Here is a 15000-nt window from a genome sequence, read left to right on the forward strand (position 1 = left end):
AGTCATTTAATAAACTAGACTAAAACGTTAGGGAGGGACTAGTGGAGAAGAGAGTCATTTAATAAACTAGACTAAAACGTTAGGGAGGGACTGGTGGAGAAGAGAGTCATTTTATGTTGTGTTGCTCTCAGGTGTTAATAATAGCCGAAAATAGCCGATTTACAAGCTCACAACGCGTCGCGTTGTGAGCTTGTAACCAAGTGTAAAATCAGTCATTACAATGCCATCAAGGCCTGCCAAAATACATTTCAGTTCACATAAAATCACATGATATTTAGTGATTATCTAAAACTAAATCAAAATTTGCTGTCAAAAACAACACTGTATTCATACAACAGACGTAGACTGAATTTGCTTCAAAATATGAAATGAAAATTGGTTTAAAATACGTTGAAGAAGGTAGAAGTTATTATATATTAACATAAAAGAGGCTGAGATGGACAGACAGACAGACAGGTCTAATTTAATCATACAGAAAAGAATAATCCAAATATTAAACATGGAAAACATTATTGATAATCTGATAGGAATCAATTAAAAAGATTGAAAGGTGCGCTCCTGAGAGTGCAGATCCCCACCAGGCCGATTAGCCCTATTCACGGCCCGCCCACTCAGCAAGTTTCTCAGCAACTTCCTGGTGCTGACGTCAGCTTTGAAGGGTAAATTAATACAGAAATCACTGGACTTAAAGCCAACAAATCATTATTATCGAACGGTAAAGTAAATTATAACGCTTTGTGCCTTTTACTATCTTGTGTTCTTGATCATGCTAGCCGAATTTATACTTTACTATTTGGAAATTGCATTAAATTGTGATTTCTGTGTTAACTCTATGGGCTTTTAGCAGGGTTTACCCTTCAAAACGTGACTTCAGCACCAGAAGTTGCTGAGTGGGCGGGCCGTGAATAGGGCTAATTGTCTACACACAGCGCTTGGTTTACAACCAGTTAGAGCGCCACCATGAGGCCGATTTGAAACATTTTTTGGGGGAGACAGATTTTCCTTAGGCTACAGGGAGTGTGTATGTGCAAAGTTTCACACGAATAATAATATCAACAACAATGATACATATTATACAATATTAATAATAACAGTTGGTCTCGCTCACCCTGGCCCCTCGGGGCGAGTGATCTTCAGGAGGCGGGGTTTCGGATCAGCCTATCGAGCGCCGCCACCACGGCGCAGAACCTCGGCCGATTTGGCTCGTTCTTCTGCCAGCAGTCCAGCATGAGAGCATGCAGGGAGGAGGGGCAATCTGGAGGGGGGGGCAGCCTGTAGTCCTGTTCTATAGCGTTGATCACCTGTCAATCATTCATATCAATAATTAATATTAATGAGTCAGCCTGTAGTGCTGTTCTATAGCGTTGATCACCTGTCAATCAATCATATGATTAATTAATATTAATGAATATTAATGAGTTAATCTGTATTCCTGTTCTATAGCGTTGATCACCTAGAATATGAATAATTAATTAATATTAATGAATATTAATGAGTTAATCTGTAGTCCTGTTCTATAGCGTTGATCACCTGCAATATGAATAATTAATTAATATTAATGCATATTAATGAGGCAACCTGTAGTCCTGTTCTATAGCGTTGATTACCTGGAATATGAATAATTAATATTAATATAAATGAGGCAATTTGTAGTCCTGTTCTATAGCGTTGATCACCTAGAATATGAATAATTAACGAATAATTAATGAATGTATTGTTAATATTAATGAGGGGGAATATGAACATGAGACTGACACAATATATGGGCATATGACATCATAGATGTCTGACCTCATAGACCACATCAGGCTTAACGTTGATGACATCAGGGATCTCCATATATGGGCATTAAAGGATTGTATTAGAGTGGTTGGCCTAACAGGGCATCATCTGGCAATGCCCATATATGGACATATCCTGTCAGTCTCATGTGACGTCTGACATCTATGATGTCAGATGCCCATATATATGGACATGGACAGACAGACAGACAGACAGACTTACATCCTGGTTGCTCATGTCCCAATATGGTCGTTCTCCGTATGACATCACTTCCCACATGACGATGCCGTAACTCCACCCATCACTGGCCGATGTGAACTTCCTGTCAATCAATCAATCAATCAATCAATCAATCAATCAATCAATCAATCAATCAGTAACAGGGTCTCCCCAGTTCTATAATAAATATTCTAAAACGGCTAGTTCCATTCCTTGATTTTGATTGGCTGGTTGCCATGGTATACCTGAGACTGTAACCCATACCTTGAATCAGTTTATATCAAAGCCAGGTGCGTTATTTCTTTCCACTGTGCCGTGAGGCTGAACTAGAGAAGCAAGCGTTTGATTTCCTCTCAAATCCTGCCGTGCGGGTGCTTCTAAGCACCGCCCACATGCATAGGACAGTGACTGAATGGCTCCGGGCAGGGCTTGTAAAGGCAACAAGCGCCCTCTATTCTCCAGGCACCACTCGGCTGTTTAGCTTAGGTTGCTATGCTAGCGTTTTTGATGTTTTGTTCACCCACATAGCAGCTAAATCTGGATGAAAATAAACATGTGTATGGATCGAATATGGTTCTTAACTTCTTAACATGAGACTGATCTAACACAAGTGTTGTTTCCCTATCTTTTTGGCAAAAAGAATGACGTGACTTTGTAAACACACACTGCCTTCCGTAAGTTCCATTCCTGGATGTGACTGGTAAACGCAAGGAAATGTCTCTTCCTGGTGGCGGAGAAGTGTACTTTTTTCTTTAAATAATGCAATGCTATGATTTTCATGTTGCAATTATTGTGACCGTTTTAGAAAAGCAATAAGCCACGCGAGGCTTGTGGTTACCGGGGGAGTATACACCGGCTGAGAGGGTCGGAAACACTCGGCTGCGCCTCGTGCTTATTGCTTTAAAATACACTTTCAGAACAATCCCTTGGAGATGATAAATGGGTCGTCTCTCCTAATTGGCTGAAATTGGCAGCCCACTCTATAGCAACGATTACAAATCACAATATAGTGCTGCTTTTAAACATTACCCCCCCCCCCCCACACACACACACACACACACACACACACACACACACACACACACAGACACACCAATAATATCAATTTAAAGCAGTTGTCCTCAAATCCAGTCCAGTCATTAGACTGAAGGGAGTGTGCAGCACTCTTGATTTCGTCGACTAAAACTAAAACTATGACGATTTTTTGTCGACTACCTTTTTTCACTGAAGAAAACTAAATAGAAACTAAATAAAAACTGATTGACTGAAACTAGACTAAAACTAAAACATCTCAGATGACTAAAATACGACTAAAACTAAATCGCATTTTATTCAAAAGACTGCAACTAAAACTAAATGAAAAATGTGCTGCCAAAATTAACACGGCACTCTGTAATTAAAACAGACTGAAGGCAGTGTTTTATAATCACCACAGCTGCTCTTACTACAGCTGGACCCTAGTTTAAGCTCCGCCCCGCCACGGTGTTGCACAGAGAACAGCAGAGCTCCAAGATCACAGCGGTCGCATCCGCAACGCCATGTGAGCTTGTATGTCAGCTGTTCTGGAGCCGTTGTGGAGTGAAGTATAAACTGTATGTCTCGCTAGGTGCATCTCACACTCTTATAACTCACAGATTACATCACTCTGGATGTTTACTAAACCCAGGATCACTTTGATGGGAAACAATACTTGGACCGAGAACTCTAATAATAATAATATTCATAATCATAATAATTATCATAGTAACCTGTAGGCTATCGCTTCAGGAGCGGTCCAGCGAATAGGAATCTTTCCTCCCTGGGAGAGACAAACAGACACACAGACAGACAGACAGACAGACAGACAGACAGACAGACAGACAGACAGACAGACAGATTAAAATCGATGTCATAAAAATAGATGTTATGTTTACACAATGCTCCTTCTCATTAACTCACCAGACAGCTGGTGTATGTGTAATAATTAACTCATTAATTCATTAATTAACTCATTAACTCACCAGACAGCTAGTGTATGTGTAATAATTAACTCATTAATTCATTAATTAACTCATTAACTCATTAACTCATTAACTCACCAGACAGCTGGTGTATGTAGGATCAGAAGAATTCTCAGTCAGGAATCTGCTCAGACCAAAATCTGACACCTGAAAATGAAACCACACTAGTTAGTAAACCACACTAGTTAGTAAACCACACTAGTTAGGGATGAGAATGGAGAACCGGTTCCCGGTGGTTCGATTCCTTGGAATCGTTAGCCAAAGTCCTTCCGCTATCGATTCAGCTATCGATGCCTGAACATGCGCGATGACATCACACACGCGACACGCTGCCTTGTTTTGTTAGATCGCAGCCAACATGTGGTCTAAGCAGAGGCCTTCTAAAGTCTGGATTTATTTCACAACAATGTGCATGTTAATGTCACACTGTGATTGGCTGCTGCTGTGTGCTGTGCTAGTTTTGATAATGAGACGTCAGCTTTCCTATATTCAGTCGTTAACAGTTACTCAAGCTCACTGCATGGACAGACATGTCTCTGTGTTCTGTGTCCGAGCTAGAGTGCGCTAAAAAGTTTGTTTTGCCATGCATGCACTGCCGTCATTACTAACACAAAACCAGACCCTATAAATCACACGTGCAAGAAAGAAAAGCGTGTAAATCTGTTGATCCAAACTATAGAAGACAGTCTGACAGTGTTTCTGCTTTAGCTGTACAGCAGCAGCTCCGCAAGGAAGCACCAGAACCCCACGTTGGATTGAGGACAGCGTAAAAACAAATTAGAGTTGACCAGGATGTTAGTTAGAGGTAATTAACATGATTAGTTAAAGGTAATTAACTCATTAATTACCTTACATACCAGGTTAGAGTTGACCAGGATGTTAGTTAGAGGTAATTAACATGATTAGTTAGAGGTAATTAACAGTCATTAATTACCTTACAGACGAGGTTAGAGTTGACCAGGATGTTCCGGGCTGCCAGGTCTCGGTGCACAAAGTTCATGTCTGACAAATACTTCATCCCTGAAGCGATGCCCCGTAACATTCCTACTAGCTGGATGCATGTGAACTGACCATCATTCACCTGGTAGAGAGACATAGACAATACATAGAGAGAGAGAGAGAGAGAGAGAGAGAGAGAGAGAGAGAGAGAGAGAGAGAGAGAATCAGCATTCCTACTAGCTGGATGCATGTGAACTGACCATCATTCACCTGGTAGAGAGACATAGACAATACATAGAGAGAGAGAGAGAGAGAGAGAGAGAGAGAGAGTCAGCATTCCTACTAGCTGGATGCATGTGAACTGACCATCATTTACCTGGTAGAGAGACATAGACAATACATAGAGAGAGAGAGAGAGAGAGAGAGAGAGAGAGAGAGAGAGTCAGCATTCCTACTAGCTGGATGCATGTGAACTGACCATCATTTACCTGGTAGAGAGACATAGACCATACATAGAGAGAGAGAGACATAGACCATACATAGAGAGAGAGAGAGAGAGAGAGAGAGAGAGAGATAGAGAGAGAGAGAGTCAGCATCCCTACTAGCTGGATGCATGTGAACTGACCATCATTTACCTGGTAGAGAGACATAGACAATACATAGAGAGAGAGAGAGAGAGAGAGAGAGAGAGAGTCAGCATTCCTACTAGCTGGATGCATGTGAACTGACCATCATTTACCTGGTAGAGAGACATAGACAATACATAGAGAGAGAGAGAGAGAGAGAGAGAGAGAGAGAGTCAGCATTCCTACTAGCTGGATGCATGTGAACTGACCATCATTTACCTGGTAGAGAGACATAGACCATACATAGAGAGAGAGAGACATAGACCATACATAGAGAGAGAGAGAGAGAGAGAGAGAGAGAGAGAGAGAGATAGAGAGAGAGAGAGAGTCAGCATCCCTACTAGCTGGATGCATGTGAACTGACCATCATTTACCTGGTAGAGAGACATAGACCATACATAGAGAGAGAGAGATATAGTCAATACATAGAGAGAGAGAGACATAGACAATACATAGAGAGAGAGAGAGACATAGACAATACATAGAGAGAGAGAGACATAGACAATACATAGAGAGAGAGAGAAATACTTCAATAGATGACAGATCCATTGAGAAACTGACCTTTGCTCTCCATGGTCAAGGAACTGCCATTTTTGACCCCAACATAAAAACATACACTTAAACTGCTGTCTTAGGAAGAACTGTTCTTTTAGACTGACTGACTGAATAAATAAATAAATACACTTAAAATGCTGTCTGTTCTATTAGGAAGAACTGTTCTTTTAGACTGACTGAATAAATAAATAAATACACTTAAACTGCTGTCTGTTATATTAGGAAGAACTGTTCTTTTAGACTGACTGAATAAATTAATAAATACACTTAAACTGCTGTCTGTTCTATTAGGAAGAACTGTTCTTTTAGACTGACTGAATAAATACGCTCCTTACCTCCGGTTCAACCAATCACAAGCTGCGGCCACCAAGGACACCATTATGGCATCCTGGACAGGTGTTGGTGGACGTAGAAACCAACAACAAGAAGCTGTCTCACCCTCTATATAATGTATTATATACTGTATTATATAAACCTGTCTGGCCTTCTGGAAGCTGTCTAGTGCTCTATATAATATTATATATTATATTTAATATAAACCTGTCTCGCCTTCTGGAAGCTGTCTAGCCCTCTATATAATGTATTATATACTGTATTATATAAACCTGTCTCGCCTTCTGGAAGCTGTCTAGTGCTCTATATAATATTATATATTATATTTAATATAAACCAGTCTCACCCTCAGGAAGCTGTCTAGTGCTCTACATTATGTATTATAATGTATATATACAGTATTCTCACCCTCAGAAAACTGTCTAGTGCTCTACATTATGTATTATAATGTGTATATATACAGTATTCTCACCCTCAGGAAACTGTCTAGTGCTCTACATTATGTATTATAATGTATATATACAGTATTCTCACCCTCAGAAAACTGTCTAGTGCTCTACATTATGTATTATAATGTATATATACAGTATTCTCACCCTCAGGAAGCTGTCTAGTGCTCTACATTATGTATTATAATGTATATATACAGTATTCTCACCCTCAGGAAACTGTCTAGTGCTCTACATTATGTATTATAATGTATACAGTATTCTCACCCTCAGAAAACTGTCTAGTGCTCTACATTATGTATTATAATGTATATATACAGTATTCTCACCCTCAGGAAGCTGTCTAGTGCTCTACATTATGTATTATAACGTATATATACAGTATTCTCACCCTCAGAAAACTGTCTAGTGCTCTACATTATGTATTATAATGTATATATACAGTATTCTCACCCTCAGGAAACTGTCTAGTGCTCTACATTATGTATTATAACGTGTATATATACAGTATTCTCACCCTCAGAAAACTGTCTAGTGCTCTACATTATGTATTATAATGTATATATACAGTATTCTCACCCTCAGAAAACTGTCTAGTGCTCTACATTATGTATTATAATGTATATATACAGTATTCTCACCCTCAGGAAGCTGTCTAGTGCTCTACATTATGTATTATAACGTATATATACAGTATTCTCACCCTCAGAAAACTGTCTAGTGCTCTACATTATGTATTATAATGTATATATACAGTATTCTCACCCTCAGGAAACTGTCTAGTGCTCTACATTATGTATTATAATGTATATATATACAGTATTCTCACCCTCAGGAAGCTGTCTAGCCCTCTATATAATGTATTATATATTATATATAATGTATATATAATATATATAATGTATATAATATATAATATTATATTATGTATTGTATATAATATATAATATATTCTCACCCTCAGAAAGCTGTCCAACGCTCCGTTCTCCATAAACTCAGTCAGGATCATGACAGGACAGGAAGTGGTGATGACTCCTTCAAGATGGATGATGTTAGGATGCTGGAACTGACCTGAAATATATGAGGAAATATATGATTACATATATGGTTAAATATATGTAAATATATATAAATATATGATTGTAAATATATGATTAAATATATCATTAAATATATGTAAATATGTGTAAATATATGATTGTAAATATATGATTAAATATATGTAAATATATGATAAATATATCATTAAATATATGTAAATATATGATTAAATATATGATTAAATATACGATTAAATATACGATTAAATATATCATTAAATATATGATAGATATATGATAAATAAACATTATGGAACTAACCTGAAATATATGATTAAATATATGATTAAATATATCATTAAATATATGATTAAATGTATGTAAATATATGATAAATAAACATATGGACAGGAAGTGATTTAGGATGCTGAATGCGAATATATGTAAATATATGTAAATATATGTAAATGTATGTAAATATATGTACATGTATGTAAATATATGTAAATATATGTAAATGTATGTAAATGTATGTAAATACATGTAAATGTATGTAAATATATGTAAATATATGTAAATATATGTAAATACATGTAAATGTATGTAAATATATGTAAATACATGTAAATGTATGTAAATATATGTACATGTATGTAAATGAAGTGTCCAGGTGTTACTGGACGGTACTGACCCATGATGGAGGCCTCAGACAGGAAGTCTCTCCTCTGTCGGTCGGTGTATCCTCCCTTCAGAGTCTTAATGGTTTGTACTGTATGTATGTAGGTTTGTACTGTATGTATGTAGGTTTGTACTGTATGTATGTAGGTTTGTACTGTATGTATGTAGGTTTGTACTGTATGTATGTAGGTTTGTACTGTATGTATGTAGGTTTGTACTGTATGTATGTAGGTTTGTACTGTATGTATGTAGGTTTGTACTGTAGGTTTGTACTGTATGTATGTAGGTTTGTACTGTATGTATGTAGGTTTGTACTGTATGTATGTAGGTTTGTACTGTATGTATGTAGGTTTGTACTGTATGTATGTAGGTTTGTACTGTATGTATGTAGGTTTGTACTGTATGTATGTAGGTTTGTACTGTATGTATGTAGGTTTGAACTGTATGTATGTACGTTTGTACTGTATGTATGTAGGTTTGTACTGTATGTATGTAGGTTTGTACAGTATGTATGTAGGTTTGTACTGTATGTATGTAGGTTTGTACAGTATGTATGTAGGTTTGTACTGTATGTATGTAGGTTTGTACTGTATGTATGTAGGTTTGTACTGTATGTATGTAGGTTTGTACTGTATGTATGTAGGTTTGTACTGTATGTATGTAGGTTTGTACTGTATGTATGTAGGTTTGTACTGTATGTATGTAGGTTTGTACTGTACTGTAAATGAACTGTCGAGGTGTTAGGTGGTACTAACCCATGATGGAGGCTTCAGACAGGAAGTCTCTCCTCTGTCGGTCGGTGTATCCTCCCTTCAGAGTCTTAATGGCCACGTAGTTCTCCTTTTTACCAGGAGCCTTGAACCGTCCTCTGCACACCTCCCCAAACTCTCCTGTTAGTACACACACACATAGACATTCATTATAGTTCATAGTTCTCCTTTTTACCAGGAGCCTTGAACCGTCCTCTGCACACCTCCCCAAACTCTCCTAATGTAGATATATATGTACACACACACATAGACACCCATTAGACAATGTACACACCTCCGCAAACTCTCCTAATGTAGATATATATGTACACACACACATAGACACCCATTAGACAATGTACACACCTCCCCAAACTCTCCTAATGTAGATATACATGTACACACACACACATAGACATTCATTATAGTTCATAGTTCTCCTATTAGTACACACACATAGTTCTCCTTTTTACCAGGAGCCTTGAACCGTCCTCTGCACACCTCCCCAAACTCTCCTAATGTAGATATACTGTATATATGTACACACACACACACACACACACACACACACACACACACACACACACACACACACACACACACACACCCATTAGACAATGTACACACCTCCCCAAACTCTCCTAATGTAGATATATATGTACACACAAAAATCACATGTGAAGTGAGCGGTGGTCGTGCTTGCATAACGTCTTCAATTGGTAACTGGTGATGTAATACAGGCTAGACACACACACACACACACACACACACACACACACACACACACACACACCACACACCACACACACACACACACACACACACACACACACACACACACACATTGCTATGGCAAAACGCTGAGGAAAACGACTAGGATATAGTTCTAGGATGTAATTGGTGATGTAATATGGCTACACACATATTGCTATGGCAAAACGCTGAGGAAAACACATTGCTATGGCTAAACGCTGAGGAAAACACATTGCTATGGCAAAACACTGAGGAAAAGTGGCTACAGATAGGTCTAGGATGTAACTGGTGATGTAATATGATGTAATATGGCTACACACACACACATATTGCTATGGCAAAACGCTGAGGAAAACACATTGCTATGGCAAAACGCTGAGGAAAACACATTGCTATGGCTAAACGCTGAGGAAAACACATTGCTATGGCAAAACGCTGAGGAAAACACATTGCTATGGCTAAACGCTGAGGAAAACACATTGCTATGGCTAAACGCTGAGGAAAACACATTGCTATGGCTAAACGCTGAGGAAAACACATTGCTATGGCAAAACGCTGAGGAAAAGTGGCTACAGACACACGCACAGCCACTCTTAGGAGCGGTTTACCACCGCTCAGAAAATGACAATCACATGTCCCGCCTCCCCCTGGCGTGGTTGGCTTAACTTGGGGCGGCATAGCTCAGGGGTAGAGAAACCGTTATTAGAGCACGAAGGGTTCCCGAAAGGTTCCCAGTTCGAATCCGGGCTCCCCCTGAGTTAATGTCGAAGGTCCTTGGGCAAGACTCTGAACCCCACGTTGCTTCCGGTGAGCTGGTTGGTGCCTTGCATGGTTTCCTCCACCACCGGTGTATGAATGTGTGTGTGTGAATGGGTGAATGTAATGCACAATCTATGTAAAGCGCTTTGGATAAAAGCGCTATATAAATGCACCATTTACCATTTACCATTTACGCGTTCCTACTTGGATCAGAGACACACTGAGACACGCTGCTACTACCAGCTAGCCAACCACACCGCAGGGAGGCGGGACAAGTGACGTAGTGGGGAAGCGAGAGAAAGTTTGGAAAAAGCTGCTAAATTTTCACAGATAAATTAAAAATACTTAACGGCATTGCCGATTAGCGCCGCTTTGCACACGTTTCCGTGCTCTCCTAGTGCAGTTCTGGGTATCTTTAAAGAATCTCAACAACATCTGAGCGACGCTGTATCCGTCCGAGACCAGACAGTGGTAGCGTTGCGTATCAGAGAGACCCAACGGACGAGCAAAGGACTGTATTTACGTCTTCAAAATATAAAAAAAGGTATACAGTCCAGAAAGGGGCTAGCCGCTAGCCGTCAAGCTGATTGGGCACAACTGAGGGGGTGTGGTTGAGGAAGTATATTATATAATAATTTCTGGTCCACGTCAAACTGATAAGAACCTATAGATGCGCGCGCAGGTCGGTACCAAATGAAACTCGCTGCCCATAGGATACAATGGATAGCGGTCACGTTTAAAAGAGCATTCCATAGGATACAATGGATAGCGGTTTAAAAGAGCATTCCAGCACACTTTCAGATGCTGTTTTTCACCCAGTGTGGAGGAAGAATGTTTAGGATTTTTACTGTGATTTCTCACAATGATAGATAGTGTGTGTGTGTGTGTGTGTGTGTGTGTGTGTGTGTGTGTGTGTGTGTGTGTGTGTGTGTGTGTGTGTGTATACCTGCTCCTATGACCTCCTCTATCTTAACGAACGAGGCATCGATCTCCTTGGTGAATTCCCTCACAGCCTCGTTGGGGTCTTCGTAGGTGAACGGGTCGATGTACACCTTCATCGCTATGGAGACAGTAACCATGCAAATACATCACATGAATGATCCAACAGTAGCTCATTAAAGACGTGATGGAGGGTTAGCGTAGGACTTTTATTACTTGTGGCAGCAGCGCACGTAAGTACTGAGATCAGCTGGGAATGTATGTCACAAGGAGCAAGTTAGCACCTCGACAGATTGCAGTTCTAGTTTCATATTAATTACTAGAGTGGTTTTCAACCAGTGGTCCAGGGACCACCAGTGGTCCTTGAGGGGGTTCCAGGTGGTCCCCAGCTAAACGATGGAGAGTTGGGAACCAAATGGACCCTTCTAGATCTGTAACTTTTCAGTGTCAAATGAAACTCTAGATCAGGGGTTCCCAAACTTTGTTGTCTCAGGTCACCCCATGAATATTGTTTTAATCCGAGGCACCCCTACATTATAATTTTCACTCCCAGCACCTTATATTTATAGCATATCGTCGTTGTTGGGTGGAAACCTTGTATGTCCAAAACCGTTCGTTTTGTATTTATCATCAAAGAAAGACTTGTGCGTGTTGCTCTGCTTGGAGCTGATTGGCTGAGAAGCAGGAAGTGGGCGTGTCACTCACTCTGACCCATCAGGTACTGTCCACTCTTGTCGTTCATCTCTGCATCCCTCGCTCTTCTCCTCCGTCTGATGGAGAGAGAGAGAGAGAGAGAGAGACAGAGAGACAGAGAGAGAGAGAGAGAGAGAGAGAGATCTTTTTAGAACAATGTTTTATTTTTGCAGAACACACACACGCACACGCGCACACACACACACACACACACACACACACACACACACGCGAGCGCACACACACGCACGCACGCACACACACACACACACACACACACACACACACACGCGCGAGCGCACACGCACGCACGCACGCACGCACGCACGCACGCACGCACGCACGCACGCACGCACGCACGCACGCACGCACGCACGCACACACACACACACACACACACACACACACACACACACACACACACACACACACACACACACACACACACACACACACACACACACACACACACACACACACACACACACCTGTAGTAGTAAACAGCAACCATCGTCATGGCGATGAGCATCAGGATCCCCATGGCAACCAGGACTCCTGTCAGCAGGGGGGCGTGGCCTTGCTCTGCTGTGATGTAAACAAACACACACATAAACAAACACACATACACAAACACACACATAAATAAACACACATACACAAACACACACATAAATAAACACACATAAACAAACACACATAAACCAGTAAGAGCGACCGTCAGGTCGCAGCGTGATTTTAGGCCAAAATGTGTAGGAGCAGTGTCCAAAAATGTGTTTTTAAAAATCGGCATGAAGGTGGCGCTAAATGGGACAGATCCATGTTGATGAGATGAGTGTAGACATACTGTGTACCGATTTGCGTGATTTTAGGGCAAAAATTGTAGGAGCAGTGTCCAAAAATGTGTTTTGCAAGAATCGGCCTCATGGTGGCGCTAGAAGAGGGCCATGTGAGAATTGATGGGTGGAGGTGTTGGTTTGGCAGGCAAGGAGTGTGTGTGGAAAGTTTCACATGGATCGGGGCAACAATGGCGGAGATATGAGCAGGGCAAAAGTGTGACGTGACAGACAGCCGGTGGAGGTTTGGTTCCACCCACAAGTTACTACGACAAACAGTTAATGAGTAAAGCCAAATAAAGTTTGGGGCGATCAGAGGAGGGGGTGGAGCTAAGAAGTTATTCTAAGCTAGCATTGGACAAAAGCTTTTTGGGAGGGGCATAGCTACTGGCTAATTGAGGCGACTCGATACTCCTGGTTCCCAAACTTTTTTGTCTTTAATCCGAGGCACCCCTACATTATAATGTTCACTCCCAGCACCTTATATTTATAGCATATCGTCGTTGTCGGGTGGAAACCTTGTATGTCCAAAACCGTTCGTTTTGTATTTATCTACTATAAAATGTACTAAACTAGTGAAAAGAGCAGATCTACAAGCACACAACGCCTCGTGTGTAGTACTTATGTATTGGTAGAGTATAGAAGGTGTATTAGTAATAGAGTATAAATACTTACGTATTGGTAATGTGTAAATAGAGTATAAATACTTACGTATTGGTAGGGTGTAGAAGGTTTATTAATAAAGAGTATAAGTATAAATACTTACGTATTGGTAATGTGTAGAAGGTCTGAACTGGACTGAAGGTTCCGTATCCGGCCTGGGATCGACCTCTGACCTGAACCTGGTACTGACATGACCTCTGGAGACCCTGGAGGAGAACCGAGGGGCCGGGAGAGGTCACATACTGCCACTGGTCTGGAGAATCCTAGAAGATATATAAAATACATAAAATATACATTATAATACATTATAATACATTATAACACCATTATAACATGACATACAGCCTCCTGAAGAGGTCACATACTGCCACTGGTCTGGAAGGTCCTGGAAGATACATAATATATATAAAATATATGTTATAACACATTATAATACATTATAATACATTATAATATAACATACTGAAGAGGTCACATACTGCCACTGGTCTGGAAGGTCCTGGAAGATATATACATTATAATACCATTTTAATACATTATAATACATTATAATACATTATAACATAAGGTCACATACTGCCACTGTAGTCCAGGATGTTGTAATTCTTGACTCTTAAAGGAACATTCTGTAGTTCTATCTGGGACTTGTAGTTCTTTACCTTATTGTAGCGTATCTGGTAGTCCAGGATGTTGTAGTTCTTGGCTCTTAAAGGACCATTCTGTAGTTCTATCTGGGACTTGTAGTTCTTTACCTTAGGAGTGTATCGTATCTGGTAGTCCAGGATGTTGTAGTTCTTGGCTCTTAAAGGAACATTCCACTCAACAGACAGGCTGTTCTCTGATGCCATGGTTCTCTGGACCCCGCCCACCGGCGCTGGAACTGGAGACAGCAGCCAATCAGTGAACACATCAGTCTATCAATCAATCAATACATCGACCAATCAATGAATGCATCACTCAGTCAATCAATCAGTCAGTCAGACTTTTCTA

General features: G+C 40.2%; 1 protein-coding gene across 1 annotated transcript in view; it reads right to left on the reverse strand.

Moving 5' to 3' along the window:
• Nucleotides 1-1104: 1104 nt before the first annotated feature.
• The window catches only part of LOC308280851 (ephrin type-B receptor 4b-like), a gene marked incomplete at both ends in the record, with an annotated part of 22048 nt that continues 8152 nt past the window's right edge, over nucleotides 1105-15000 (reverse strand). Inside the window, 13 exon segments of the mRNA XM_080755169.1 lie at nucleotides 1105-1139; nucleotides 1142-1301; nucleotides 2005-2104; nucleotides 3750-3799; nucleotides 4080-4148; nucleotides 4936-5082; nucleotides 7862-7974; nucleotides 9377-9511; nucleotides 11829-11942; nucleotides 12527-12591; nucleotides 13003-13096; nucleotides 14114-14273; nucleotides 14763-14890. Of these exon segments, the coding sequence (XP_080611295.1) occupies nucleotides 1105-1139; nucleotides 1142-1301; nucleotides 2005-2104; nucleotides 3750-3799; nucleotides 4080-4148; nucleotides 4936-5082; nucleotides 7862-7974; nucleotides 9377-9511; nucleotides 11829-11942; nucleotides 12527-12591; nucleotides 13003-13096; nucleotides 14114-14273; nucleotides 14763-14890 (1370 nt within the window).

Source organism: Nannobrachium achirus, assembly GCF_963921795.1.
Source record: "Nannobrachium achirus genome assembly, contig: SCAFFOLD_290, whole genome shotgun sequence".
NCBI lineage: Eukaryota > Metazoa > Chordata > Actinopteri > Myctophiformes > Myctophidae > Nannobrachium > Nannobrachium achirus.